A 12,990-nucleotide genomic window follows, 5' to 3' on the forward strand; every position below is an offset into this window, starting at 1 on the left:
TGTATTAAAGTATAAGGTAGCTCACTACTGTAGGGAGTCATCATTTATTATGAATAAGCAGGAAAGAATTCAGATGCCAATTATTTAGCTATCTTTTCACTAAGCTAGGTAATCTAGCCAGAAGGTGGATGGGTAAGATTTTCCCCACTTAAGTGCATGCTCTGTATGTGAATCTACAGCACACAGGTGTCTGAGCTCTATTATTGACAAATCTATTTTAATTTGCTATATTGTTTCTAATTCTCTTCCGGATCTCCAAGCAGTAAAAAATACCAAACTGAGAAAAGTTCTGTGCAAATTAACTGGGCCAGAAAGAATTTTTACCACCTGTTTGTAGATGTAACTTATTTGTGGCACTAATTTCTAAGGAATGGAGCATTACTATGATTACGATGGTCTGTTCTGATGTGAACCTCTTTCTTCCTATAATTTCACCCCTCTAAAATCTGCCCCAAATTTCCTGATGTAAGTACTAAAGAAGTTTTATGTTTGTTTGTCTGCATTAAGATATATTTCCTGAAGGTTTGGGAACCTAAAATTAGAATATTTAATAAGCAACTACTGACATTTATCACCTTCTTTAGGATTTACCGCTCACCCAGTGATGTTATCTTTCCTAAGCTAAATTAAAAGACAAATTCAAATCCTGCATGGTAACCACCAAAAGCATATATTTGAAAAACAGGATTCGGCGTGCCATTTTATGCATTATTTAATGGTATGCAAATTATAAGTCAGACAGTTAGGAAAACCACCCTTCAGCATTAATAAACAGCAACACTACTACTACTACATTAATTATGATATTGCTATGATTTATTCCTAAGTTTTGCATTTTGATTCTCCTTGAAAATTTATGCCATCTGATAAGTGGTAACCTAGTTCCCCTCCTACATCTCCTGCCCATTTCTCAAATCTGTTCCTCCTACCCACCCGATGGGTGTCTGTAGGAAACGGGTACAGAAATACAAAGTCATAAGCAGCCGCATTGTCTTATAAGCATTAAAAATTAAAGAACAAGCAAACACCACCTAAAGCTCCAACATTTATTGTGTCAATGTTAAGCACACTTTTTAAAAGACAACATAGAATGTATAGAAACAAGGGGTTGGGGGCTCATGCGCATTTCCACAATACGGGTAATTAGGTTGGCTGGTTTCAGAAGGGCCAGGGCATCACTCATGACAGCGATGGTCCACGGGCCCTCTCTATGGGACTGATTCACCATTCCAGTGTGGGTCTGTTTTTTTGTTTTTACTTTTTATTAAAAAATATAAATAAAATGGCACTGCAGGTCCAGGCTGGAAGGACTCTGCAGGACTCTGTCTTCGCACAACGGCTTCTTGGAGGCTACTGTCAGAAAACATCACAAACTAGCAGGATGACAGACCACGCTGACGTCGACTGGGCGGCACGCGTCCACCCCGCCCCTGGGGGCTTCAAATTTTCTCAGAACTTAAGGGCTCTCGAGCTTCCATCCGAAAACTGCCACACATCTTGAGCTCTCTGGGTACTACGCCGAATGGGGGTGTGTGAAGAACCTAGAAAGAGGTTGGAGACAGAGGAGGGGGAAAAAAAAAAGTACAGGTGTGACTTGGCCCAATGATTTTCTGTTCTCTAACTAGCTTTTAAAAATTAGAACTTAAACCAACCACAGGTCGAGCCACTGGCATCTTAAGCGTGATTTCAAACTCAGTCTCCCCTCCCCAAGTATCTCTGACCTCTGAGTGGTCTTCCCACGCCTCCCTCCCTTCCGTCCCCCCAAGGAGGACCCAGGTCCCCCCACCCCTGCCCAATTGTATGATAGTCCTAATAAACTCGGGACACACCTGGAAGGAAACACTTGCCCTTATGACTGAGAAAACTTAGTAAGAAACAGTCCTTTGGTTGAGGAGAGCGGGAGAGGGAGGAGGGAAAGGGGACACCTTCTCAAAATAATAATAAAATTATAAAGAAACAAAAAATTAAAACTGATGTAAAAGCAGCACAACGAAAACATGAAATGTCATCAAGTTCAACGTCAAAGCAGCCAATGATTTACAAGAGGCGAACAAATCTCTGAAGAGAAAACCAGAACCCAAAAGAGTTGCTCTCAAATTGCACCAAAAACTGCCTGTAGTTTCTTTCAAACATGCAGTTTTCTTTTCTTTTTTGGAAGGGGGAAGGCAATGGTGAAGGGAAGAAGGGAGTGGTTATTTTCCTCCGGGGTTCCTCCCTTGCTGTGGACATTGACTTGAAGCAGCAGAACTGGGAGTCCGGATGTGCCGAGGAAGAGGGCTACCACTGTGGCATTCCAGGCCTCGTTGCCATGGCGACCTGAAGCAGGGGCCTGGGGCCTCCTCTCCCCTGACTTGGCGCCGCAGGAGGCCCGGGGTCTGGAGCTCAGCTGCTCTCACGCATCCCACCCCTGAGCAGAGCAGCGGAGACCTGGGCTGAGGGGCATGCTGTGTCCAGGTGGGTTCTGGGGAATCCCATTCCCAGTCCAGCGCTAAGTCACTGTCGTCGAGGCCCCTTTAGCTGAAACCCAATCAAACCCCTTCGTCCAACCTGCTACCAATATTCAAAGCCCTAATAGACAAAGTGTATCATGGGCATGTACCACGTTCACAGCTATTTAAAAAAGCACAGCCCCCTAAGGGTTTAGGGGCTCCCGCTTTAGAGGACACTTGGGGAAATGGCTTAATTTGCCTCTTCTACCATCCCTATGAAAGATCTGATACACGTGCTCCCTTGAAATAGTTTTTGCCACTTTACAGAAAGGAAAAACAGTATTTGGATCAACCATCGAGCTGTGTTCAGCCAAGTTTAGGTTCTTAAGTACAATGACCCGTGTGAACTGGATTGGTCTCTTTCCCATTTGGAAGGGAGGAATTAATGGTATCCCATGACTGTAGATGACACTGGGAAATAGAGAGAGAGAAAGAGAGAGAGAGAGAGACAGTCCCATCCCTCTAAAGGCTGAGTCACTGCCCATGTGCTGTATGTAGTAAATGAAACAGCGGGCTAATGGGATAACGAGATGCCAGCAAGCAGAAGTGCAGACCCGACAACCCATGTCCACAGTTCATAGCTATAGCAGCCCTAGAGTAAATACACATCATCTCAATTCCCTCTATGTGTTCTGATGTCCATTTCTCTAACAATGGGTTGTTTATTCTCAACTGGGAAAGATGCAGGGCTTTAGGAGACACCTAGGAAAATCTGCTAGATGGCTCATGCCTTTTAAAAGTTAGCAGTCTTTTAAGAAACATTTTTCCAAGCAGGTTGAGAGAACTCTGCCAATCCCATCCTCATATCGGCAAAGTTCCCACAATTTTTTTCACAGGAAGTTGTCTGAAAAAAAGAGAATGGGATGGGTACATTCCTGAACACACCAGGCCCAGGGACAATGGAGTAACAGAATCGTAATGAGGAACACACAGTTACAACACAGTCATAAGAAGTCATGTTCGTGTGTGTACGGAGGGGGAAGGAGACTTAAAACAAGAAAACACTGTATTTCCTCCCTCAGTCCCTGTGAGCAAAGGGCTACAAGCAGGAGAGGATGGGGCCTGAGGCTTCTCAACTCCTTTTCAGGAAGGCCCGAAATAATCCCAGTACTTTTCAGCAAACTGTGTCTGTGAATAAACCACCTCATTTCCTTATTTCTCCAATTGGAATTATACCTAAGCCACCTCCCGCCACTTCCTTTCAAATTCTCACTTCCAGCATTATGAATATATACAATATGTACTTATTGCATATACAAAAATGGTATTTAAATAAACAGTTCTATATCTACAGAATGCCCTGGGAAAAACTCAACTACTTCACACTTCCTGCCATGGCCAGTGCAAATGAAGAACTGTGTTCACCTCACTTCTTAGTAACCTTTGTAACGTGTTGGTTCCAGCCCTTTTGTAGGTCCTAAACAAAGAAAGGATAGCAAATGGGTTCAGGAAGGAGGTAATAGAGGCACTGGAAGAGTTTCTGATTTAAAATCTGTGAGAAATAGAATTTGCTGTATTCCTGTTTATTAAGTTGTTCTCAAATGAAAATTTAAAAGAACATTTTAAGCATCAGGAGTTCAGGTATGTAGGAAACATTCCATCAGCACGTCAAGCCTATTACAAAAACTTACTTGAGGATTTTAAGAGACATTAATGTTCTTAGTAGTTCCTCATTTAAAAAAAATAGATCATGAATTCATCTTACTGTTGGAAATTTGTATGTTATTTTATATTAAGGTTTTAAATTTTAGAGTTCTGGATACAAAGTGTCATTTATAAGTGATATTCATGTTGGCTAGGTTCTCATGCTTCTATTGTTCATCAGCTTCAGAAATAATATTTTATCAGAAGATTTCAATAAGTTAGGAGACTGAGTAACCTGAAGAACCCGTCTCCCAATAAATTTATTTAACTTTGGGACCATGTAAATCAAACATAATCTGTGATTTATCACCAGATGTTTGCACTCCTCCCCATTCCCCATTTGATTTAAGAAATTTGAACAGACAACTATACGATATCCACCATTAATTCTGTCTGTCAGGATGCAAAACCTAATTATGCTAAGAGCATCATATACTGAGAAATTAAAATGAATACTGTATATAAAACCTGCACAGTTGCACTCATAGCTCCTAATAAAAGAGTAATAGGGACACACGGAGGTTTTATGGACATTTAATATGGTGGAGTTGAAGTCACCACATCTAAAGCTGGCATGGCACTGGGGAATTATTTCTATCTGTCTTGAGCAGCATTTTGGGTTCAGTTTTGGAGAAACCTAATCCAAAACACATACAGTAAATCTTTTCTAAGTTCAGTGACAAACATCAAGTTATCAAGGTACCGCACGCCAGCCCCACCCCAGCTCCTGTGTAATGTTCTCCAACATCCTTTCGCAGTGGATTCCTCTAGCCCCACTCTCTCCTTCCCACCCAAACTGGCTTTTCAGAAAACATTGACTTTCTCTACACTTTACAAAGATAAAACTATTCTTGCCTCAGATAAAAGGCATGACATGAAAAGGCCACCTCACAGGCACTAGGGCATAAGAACTGAGCGACAAAAAATGCTACCACAAGAAGACAACAGAATGGCTTTTGTTTTGTTTTTTTACAAAAATAAGAACAATGTCGTATTCGTTCATCTACACTGGGAACAGGGAGACGATATCACAGAGGTATGTGTTTAGTAAAGCAAATAGATGCTGCAACATGCAGTATTTGTAAAATTGACAACACAGATTTCTAAGGAAGGATTTTTAAAATACACCTAACTGGCTGGTCAGAAGATAACTGAAGGGTATTCCCACCCTTATTTGCTGTCATCCAGGAACACCCTATCAAAACACCTAAAATAATCTGTAGCATCTAGGGTTCCTGGGATCTCAGAACCACAAGGCAAACCACTACTCATCTCAGGAAATCAGTGGCTGATTCCAAAGATTTCACTATGTCTGACTAAACCCCTAGTGGCTGCTTTCTTTTCTTTTCTCTCTCTCTCTCTTTTTTTCTCCCCTTTTAAAAGAAACAAAAACCAAAAAACAAAACCTGATGCCTTTGTTTCCAGATTTTTAGATTTGAAAAGTGGGGTTATTTTGTTACAAGAAAAGACTCTTACATGGAAACCAAAGAGCTGATTTAAAAATATATATATATATTTTACATTATGTTCTAAGATAAAGCAAGGATGGGAGAATAGAAAAGAACTTTTAGACAAGAACAGCAAAAAATTTAAAGGAAATAAAAGTTTAAGATGCTATTACCAGCAAGTTTTTTCACTTATATTTGAATGGATTTCTGCTAAGAGATGGAGTAAGTTTTTAACATCAGACTGAAAACACCTTCCATTTCTTAAAACTATTCTAGAACTGTAAAGCCTTAAAACTATGTCCAGGGTTTGAGATATGTCTATTTTAATATAGTAAGTACTTTATGTTCCTTTAGGGTATAATACACGCATCAGAATGCCCATAGAAATAATCCTGAAAAAGACTGACTGGCCTTCTCTTAAAACCTGTTATTTTCTTGAAAGTAATTTACAGAGTGTGTCAAATGAGGACACAAGAAGCTTACAATGTGTACTTTAATTTTTTTTATTTTTTTCAATAAAGGGACAAAATGGGTGTATGAACAGGTTAATGCAGACAACTGCCAAAAAAACACAGACAGTGGTTTTTCCAATAGAACTTAACAAAGACCAGAAACAAATACAATAAAAAGCCAGGTTGTAATGACCTTTGGTCATCTAAATAAAAAAAAAATAAAAACAAAGAAAAATAAAAGATCAAATTAAGTGCCTCTGTTTTGAACAGGGCACATAAGCAATAATAAATAGTGACTCCCATAGTAAAAGATAAAATTTCAAGTTACGACAAACAGCTTTCATTACAGGAATAGAAAAGGCCAATAACAAAATATTCTGCATTGCCATTTACAAAAAAGTATTGACTAAAGCGGGCTTTCTCTTTAATATGCTTTGCATATGAAATTCTTTCCAATCTAAATATAAAGCACCATTTAGTTTTTGGCAATGAAAAAAACTGCAAAACATTGGTTTTTTTTTTTTTTTCCTTTTTTTTTTTCTTTCTTTCTTTTACTGCATATGAAGGTAAGATGCTGGAATGTAGGGTGATAGAAGGAAAGGGACAAAAAGCACACTACATAACAAACCAACGTTATTAGCTTGCAGTACTGCATACAGTATGGCAGCAGGAAAAAGGAACAAAAAAGGATATGTACAACCCCTATGACAGCCATCCATGTGACATTCTAGCAGGCTCCCCCAAACCGCCATTATATGGCTTCTCATCTGTAATGTCACACGTTTTTGTTTCTCTCTTTTTTTTGAAGCATACAAATAATTTGCAGTATATTATCCTGCCAAATTAAAAAAATATACTGTGGCAGCCTGTCTTTTTTTTTTTTTCCACTACCGAAAAAGGTACATTGATACCTTTTAAGAGAACAAGCAACAGTTAAAAATACAAGCTTCAATATAAATACTATAGTGCCTAACACTAGATGAACATTTAATTCAAATACCATTCTAGAAATACAGAAAAAAGACCATAAATGTATTTTAGCATAGGAATCAACATGAGTGTGCATTTTCCTATATTTAAGTACTATATAATCTTAAACCTTTCCCCAATGTATGTTTTTTTTTTTTTACAACCTGAAGAGCGGTGTGTATCCAAGGCATAGAATTTCCACTACCATTTTTAAATGGATAACAAGTCTTGTAACACCACCAAGACAATGGAACCCTAAAATGCAGTTCCCCCCTAAACATAATGAAGTGTTTTTTTAAAAAATTTTTTCTTAACATTTATATTTAAAAAAGTTTTGTACAAAAAAATCCTTGCACTGTAGAAGCGAAAGCAATCATTCATTTCTATGTTAAGTGTATTCTGTTTCCATTCACAGCGCTTGCAATGTTGCGTCCAAGTAAGTAAGCTCAATAGTCAAGTAAATGGCTGGCAAAGTTTTTTTTTTTTTTAGTTTTTTAAAAATGCTCCTCAATGAGATTGTGTTCAATTTTTTTTTCAGCATTCTTGCAACTTTTCCCTTAAGTATAGACCTGTAAACTGGGAAAATTGTACAGTGCACTTAATTGTCCTATCTGAGCAGGTTTATTTTATACTCAACCTCTGTATCTCTGATTAGAGAAAAGATACAGATATCACAGGCAGAGTCAAGTGCTATTTGAACACCAACTGGGGCAGATGCTAGCTTAATAAAAAAGAAAAAATTAAAAAAATAAAAACAAAAACAATGAATCCTCTTCCATGTTAACACAAATAGCACACAGTGTATGGAAAAGAAATGAAGTACAACTTTTAGGGAGCACAGACATATATACTGCTACTCTTAAAATTCTTTCTCTTCTTTTTTTAAGAATGTCACATTTAAACGCAAGTCTTAAGAATTCATAGTTAATCATCATTGTATCAATATTAGCTTATATACCTGTTCTAGTTTTAAATGGCAAATAGTACCACGTTGTGCTAATAAATCATATTATTTTCTTCTGTTCCCCTCTGTCAAACCTTATTGTCAGCCTCTTCCTTTCAATATGGTATCCAAGGTCTTAAAGTTTATCATTTGATTGTCCACTTGACAACCAAGTAGATCTGGATCTATTTCTTTTGGTGCCAGAATTTTTAAAGAGACATTATTAAAGCAAATATCTTCATAAAATGAACTCCTTACTAGTGTATTTAATTGCGTTCCAGGGCTTTTGCACATTACACATTCAATTTAATCACTGTTTAAAAAAAATAAAACTTTGGGCAAAACAGCCCATTTCTTTTAAGCTCTCACCAGGAGCAAAGTAGCTTTTATACTGGTATAATCAGTTTTGTTTATAAAATTAAACTAAAGGAAAAATGATGATTAACTAGGACATAATGGGTCATATTTTTAGGTAGCCATTGTTGTGAGAAATACAATATAGAATTATATGCTAGTTCCTAAGGTTTATTACCTCACCCAATGCTGAATTAAGCTACAAGTTTATAACAAGTAGAAAGAACCATCAATGTGGTTTTAATAGATCCAAGGCACTCATATTTTAAAACCAAATGATAGAATAAACTTGTTCTGTTTTTCTGTTAGTTTGTCAATTCAAGGCCTTTTCTTCTTCCTCTCCAATTGATACATTTAACCCTTTAGAGACAGACATTTAGCTCATAGAGATTTTTTTTCCGTGCTATCTATTCTGTCTATAGAGGGTTAATCCAAAGACTGTTTTTCCTCCTCACGTTATAAAATAAAACTGTACATGATATGTATTACAGAATGTATGCAGCATGGTCTTTTTCTCTCTCTCTCTTTTTCTCTCAGAACGGAACTGGAAACAGCAACATGTTTGCTCAGCAACGAATTAGGGACAATTTAAAATAGCCATAACATACCATACATGCTGTCTAAGTTTAAAAAAAAACATACACAACATGTAAATTATTGCACAAGAGAAAGGCTCAAAGTTTGCGTAAAATGCAATAGTATTGCCCCATACAGATCATGCATTCAAACGGTGAGAACATAAAGGAAAAAAAAAAAAAAGGAAAAAGAAAAAAGAAAAAGAAAAAGAAAAAAAAAACAGGTGTGCTGGTGACAAGCACTCTCATATTCTTAGCTTCATTACTTCTGTTTGTTTGTTTGTTTGTTTAAATCACATGGGACTAGAAAAAAATCCTACAGGGAGTGGGGCTGCAGGGCGATGGGGAAGGGGAGTGGTGAAAAAGGGAGTGTCAGGTGGGAGTGAGGGAGGGGTATTAATATACCTCTATTCAGTTTTTATATCATTATTCAACACTCGATCACTGTGCCATTTTTTCATGTGTTTCTCCAGGGTACTGTACACGCTAAAAGGCATCTTACAAATTTCACATTTGTAAACGTCCTTCCCCACCTGGCCATGCGTTTTCATGTGCCTGGTGAGCTTGCTACTCTGGGCACAGGCATAGTTGCACAGCTCGCATTTATAAGGCCTTTCGCCCGTGTGGCTTCTCCTGTGGACAGTGAGATTGCTACAGTTCTTGAAGACTTTCCCACAGTACTCACAAGTGTCGCTGCGTCTGCCCTCTTTTGAGCTGGGCCTGCCCGGGCCCGGACCACTAATATGGGGCGTGCTCCCTCCACTTCCCGTGCCGCTGCGCCCCGAGATCCCTCCGTCCAGCTCCCCGGGCGGTGTGGAGAAGCGCAAGCTCCCGTTCTCCGAGGAGTGCTCCGACGAGGAGGCAAAAGGCGATTGTCTGGAGTCTCCGAAGCTAAGGAAGGGATCTTTGAGCTGCCTGGAGGCCGCGTAGCCGGCGAGCCACTGCGAGTACACGTTCTCCGTGTTGGGCATCGCTGCCGGGGGCAGGTCGAACTCCTTCTCGAGCTTGATGCGCTTAGAGAAGGGGCTCAGCGAGCTGGGGCTGCCCAGCAGCAGCTTTTTGGACAGGCCCCCCGAGGCCGACTCGCCCGGGGAGCAGCCACGGCCGTTAACAGTGCCATCGTCTATGCGGTCCGACTCGCCGGCCACCGAGTCTTCGTCGCAAGTGTCCCTGTGGCCCTCGGCCTCGGCCAGGTGGCCGCGCTTATGCTTCTCGCCCAGGACCTGGTGGAAGGCCTCGCTGAAGTGCTGCATGGAGCTGAGCACCATGCCCTGCATGACGTCGGGCAGGGCGCGGCTCTCGTCGCCCACGCCCACCACCGCGCCCCGCGAGCTGTTCTCGTGGTGGCGCGCCGCCTCCAGGCTCAGCCCGAAGCCGTAGTCCACCCTCTCGCTCTCCGTCAGCTCCTCCTCCTCCTCTTCCTCCTCTTCTTCCTCTTCCTCGTCGTCCTCCTCTTCCTCCTCATCCCCGTTCTCCGGGATCAGGTTGGGGTCGTTCTCGCTCTTGAACTTGGCCACCACGGACTTGAGCGCACTGCTGGCGCTGCCCACCAGGTCGCTGGTGCCGGGTTCCGGGGAGCTGGCGGTAGAGAGACCGTCGTCGGACTTGACCGTCATGGGGGACGATTTGTGCATGTGCGTCTTCATGTGACGCTTCAGCTTGCTGGCCTGGGTGCACGCGTGGTCGCACAGGTTGCACTTGTAGGGCTTCTCGCCCGTGTGGCTGCGCCGGTGCACCACCAGGTTGCTCTGAAATTTGAACGTCTTGCCGCAGAACTCGCATGACTTGGACTTGACCGGGGGCTGGGAGGGAGGAGGGGCGGATTGCAGAGGAGGGAGGGGGGGCGTCGCCAGGAAGGGCGGCTTGCTACCTGGCTGGAATGGTTGCAGTAACCTTTGCATAGGGCTGGGCCGGCCTGGGGACAGCGGTGGGCTAGACGTGTTCCCTGCCAGCTCTCTAAGTCTCCTAGAGAAATCCATGGCGGGAGGCTCCATAGCCATTGGATTCAACCGCAGCACCCTGTCAAAGGCACTCGGGTGATGGGTGGCCAGGGCCATCTCTTCCGCCCCCAGGCGCTCTATGCGGTGGGGGTCCAAGTGATGTCTCGGTGGTGGACTAAACAGGGGGGGAGTGGGTGGAAAGCGCCCTTCTGCCAGGCCGGAAGCCTCTCTCGATACTGATCCTGGTATTCTTAGCAGGTTAAAGGGGTTATTGTCTGCAATATGAATCCCATGGAGAGGTGGCTGGGAAGGACATTCTGCACCTAGTCCTGAAGGGATACCAACCCGCGGGGTCAGGGGACTTCCGTGTTCGCTTTCTAAGTAGATTCTTAATCCATGAGTGTTCTGTGCGTGTTGCAAGAGAAACCATGCACTGGTGAATGGCTGTTTGCAAGTTGTACATGTGTAGCTGCTGGGCTCATCTTTACCTGCAAAATAATACAACACCAACATCAATGTTTAATCACTGAGGCGGGCATCAGCAATTGCTTATTTATGTTCCACCTCCAGCCTTCCCTGCCCGCACCCCTCAACCCCAAGGCCTAAACCCTCACTGACCTACCCCTGTGCCTGGCACGTCTGAGCATGGGTACCCAGTAAATATTGGTCCAATCAGTCTTCCTGCCATTAAACTCAGTTCTAGGAATTTGATATCCAGTCCCCAAAGCAGAAAAATCCTGGCCAGTTCTGGCTTGAGAATGAAGGTCCCTACATTCTAGGCACCTAAACAAATGTCTTCTAAACTTTCCAGTCCCATCAGCTGTAGTTTGGGGCAAGGCATCTCATCTCCATGTGCCTCTGTTTCCTGTTTGTTAAGTGAGAAACTTGGACAAGGTGACCCAAGGAAACTTTTTGGCTTCCTAAATCCCAGCTTTCTATTTCCCCCCCGGGTGGCAGGTGAACTTTCTAAATAGGCAAACATTTCATAGAGATTCAAAAAAAGGGGAGAAGGTCAACTCACTACAATGTTATATGGCCCTAGAGATGCTTTCAGTCTTAGTCTGAAACACACTAATTGTTGATATTGTTAAAATGAGAGGGTACTCATAAAATACTTCCATGGAAAAAAGACTAGCAACATTCTCACATCCCAGACTGTGGGAGGATCAGTGAGTCCCAATTTTGGTTCCACAACACCCCATGGGGACGCCCATTTTTATCTCAAAGAATGTTTAAAAATCTGAAAGAAAAACTTCATTCAGATCTAATGGATAGGCTGTATCCAATCTTTAGGAGTTGTCCCCCAGTCAGACAAATGCAAGTCTGGAAAAGTTAGGAGAAGTGGCTGGTGCCGACTTAAGCAGACACAGCATCCTAGTTTAAGGAACAGTTAAAGCAGCCAGCACCATGACAGGCAGCAGGCTGAGAAATGCTACACTATCCTCCTCCTCATTATTTTGAGAGGCTAACAACGTGAACCAAATTATACAACATCCTGCGCCCTCGGCTGAGACTCAGCTCCAGTTGAGAAAGAAACAGAAAGATACAGTTCAGCTAGTCAACTCTGGCCAGTAGCCAAGCCGTCTGGAGAGGGGCCCTGCTTAAGTCACATTATTTCCCTTGCTGAAAAGAACCCAAGAGTGGTAAATGCCACTTTGGCAAAGAAGGGCCAGCTTGACTTCACAAAATCTTTCATTTGGGGAGATGGCTAAATTAAATATATATGGGGAGATAGCTAAATTAAATATATATATATATATATGGAATAACTAACCAACAGTTTACTAGTCAAGTACAACATTAAAAAGGGCAGAAGTAATGGTAGCCAAAGGACAAGGATGAGAAAAACAGAAAACTTCCCATGGATTCTGAAAAAAACCTTAAAATACAACTGAGAAATAACAAACTTTTCTCCTTCTTTTAAAAGAAAGGCTACAAGAGTTCCTTAAGGCCACAGCTAGTATTTGTCAGTTAACTTTCTAAGAAGGGAAAAAATAAAAAATAAAAATCTACCAGGGAGGTTAATAGTGAGAATGAGGAATTAATCAATTATATGATGCCTCCATTTAGCAAGTCAGAAAGAAAAGCCGGCAGGGTCTTCTCAGGAGCCCCCAAACACTGGTATTCCAAAACAAGCCAGCCTTGCTCAAGCACTTGTCTCAATAATGGACTCCTG

General features: G+C 41.8%; 1 protein-coding gene across 12 annotated transcripts in view; it reads right to left on the reverse strand.

The window, feature by feature from the left end:
* Positions 1–1,027: 1,027 nt before the first annotated feature.
* The window catches only part of BCL11A (BAF chromatin remodeling complex subunit BCL11A), a 100,593-nt gene continuing 88,630 nt past the window's right edge, over positions 1,028–12,990 (reverse strand). For 6 of the 12 annotated variants that reach the window (XM_031655212.1, XM_031655211.1, XM_021924845.2 and 3 more), the window contains one exon: positions 6,069–11,302. In XM_031655212.1, the coding sequence (XP_031511072.1) occupies positions 9,282–11,302 (2,021 nt within the window). In that variant the 3' untranslated portion in view covers positions 6,069–9,281. Of the gene's footprint in view, positions 1,542–6,068; positions 11,303–12,990 lie in introns of those variants that run through there. The other 6 variants (XM_031655214.1, XM_031655210.1, XM_031655213.1 and 3 more) reach the window with 4 other exon arrangements.

Source organism: Papio anubis, chromosome 14 (genome assembly GCF_008728515.1).
Source record: "Papio anubis isolate 15944 chromosome 14, Panubis1.0, whole genome shotgun sequence".
Lineage (NCBI taxonomy): Eukaryota > Metazoa > Chordata > Mammalia > Primates > Cercopithecidae > Papio > Papio anubis.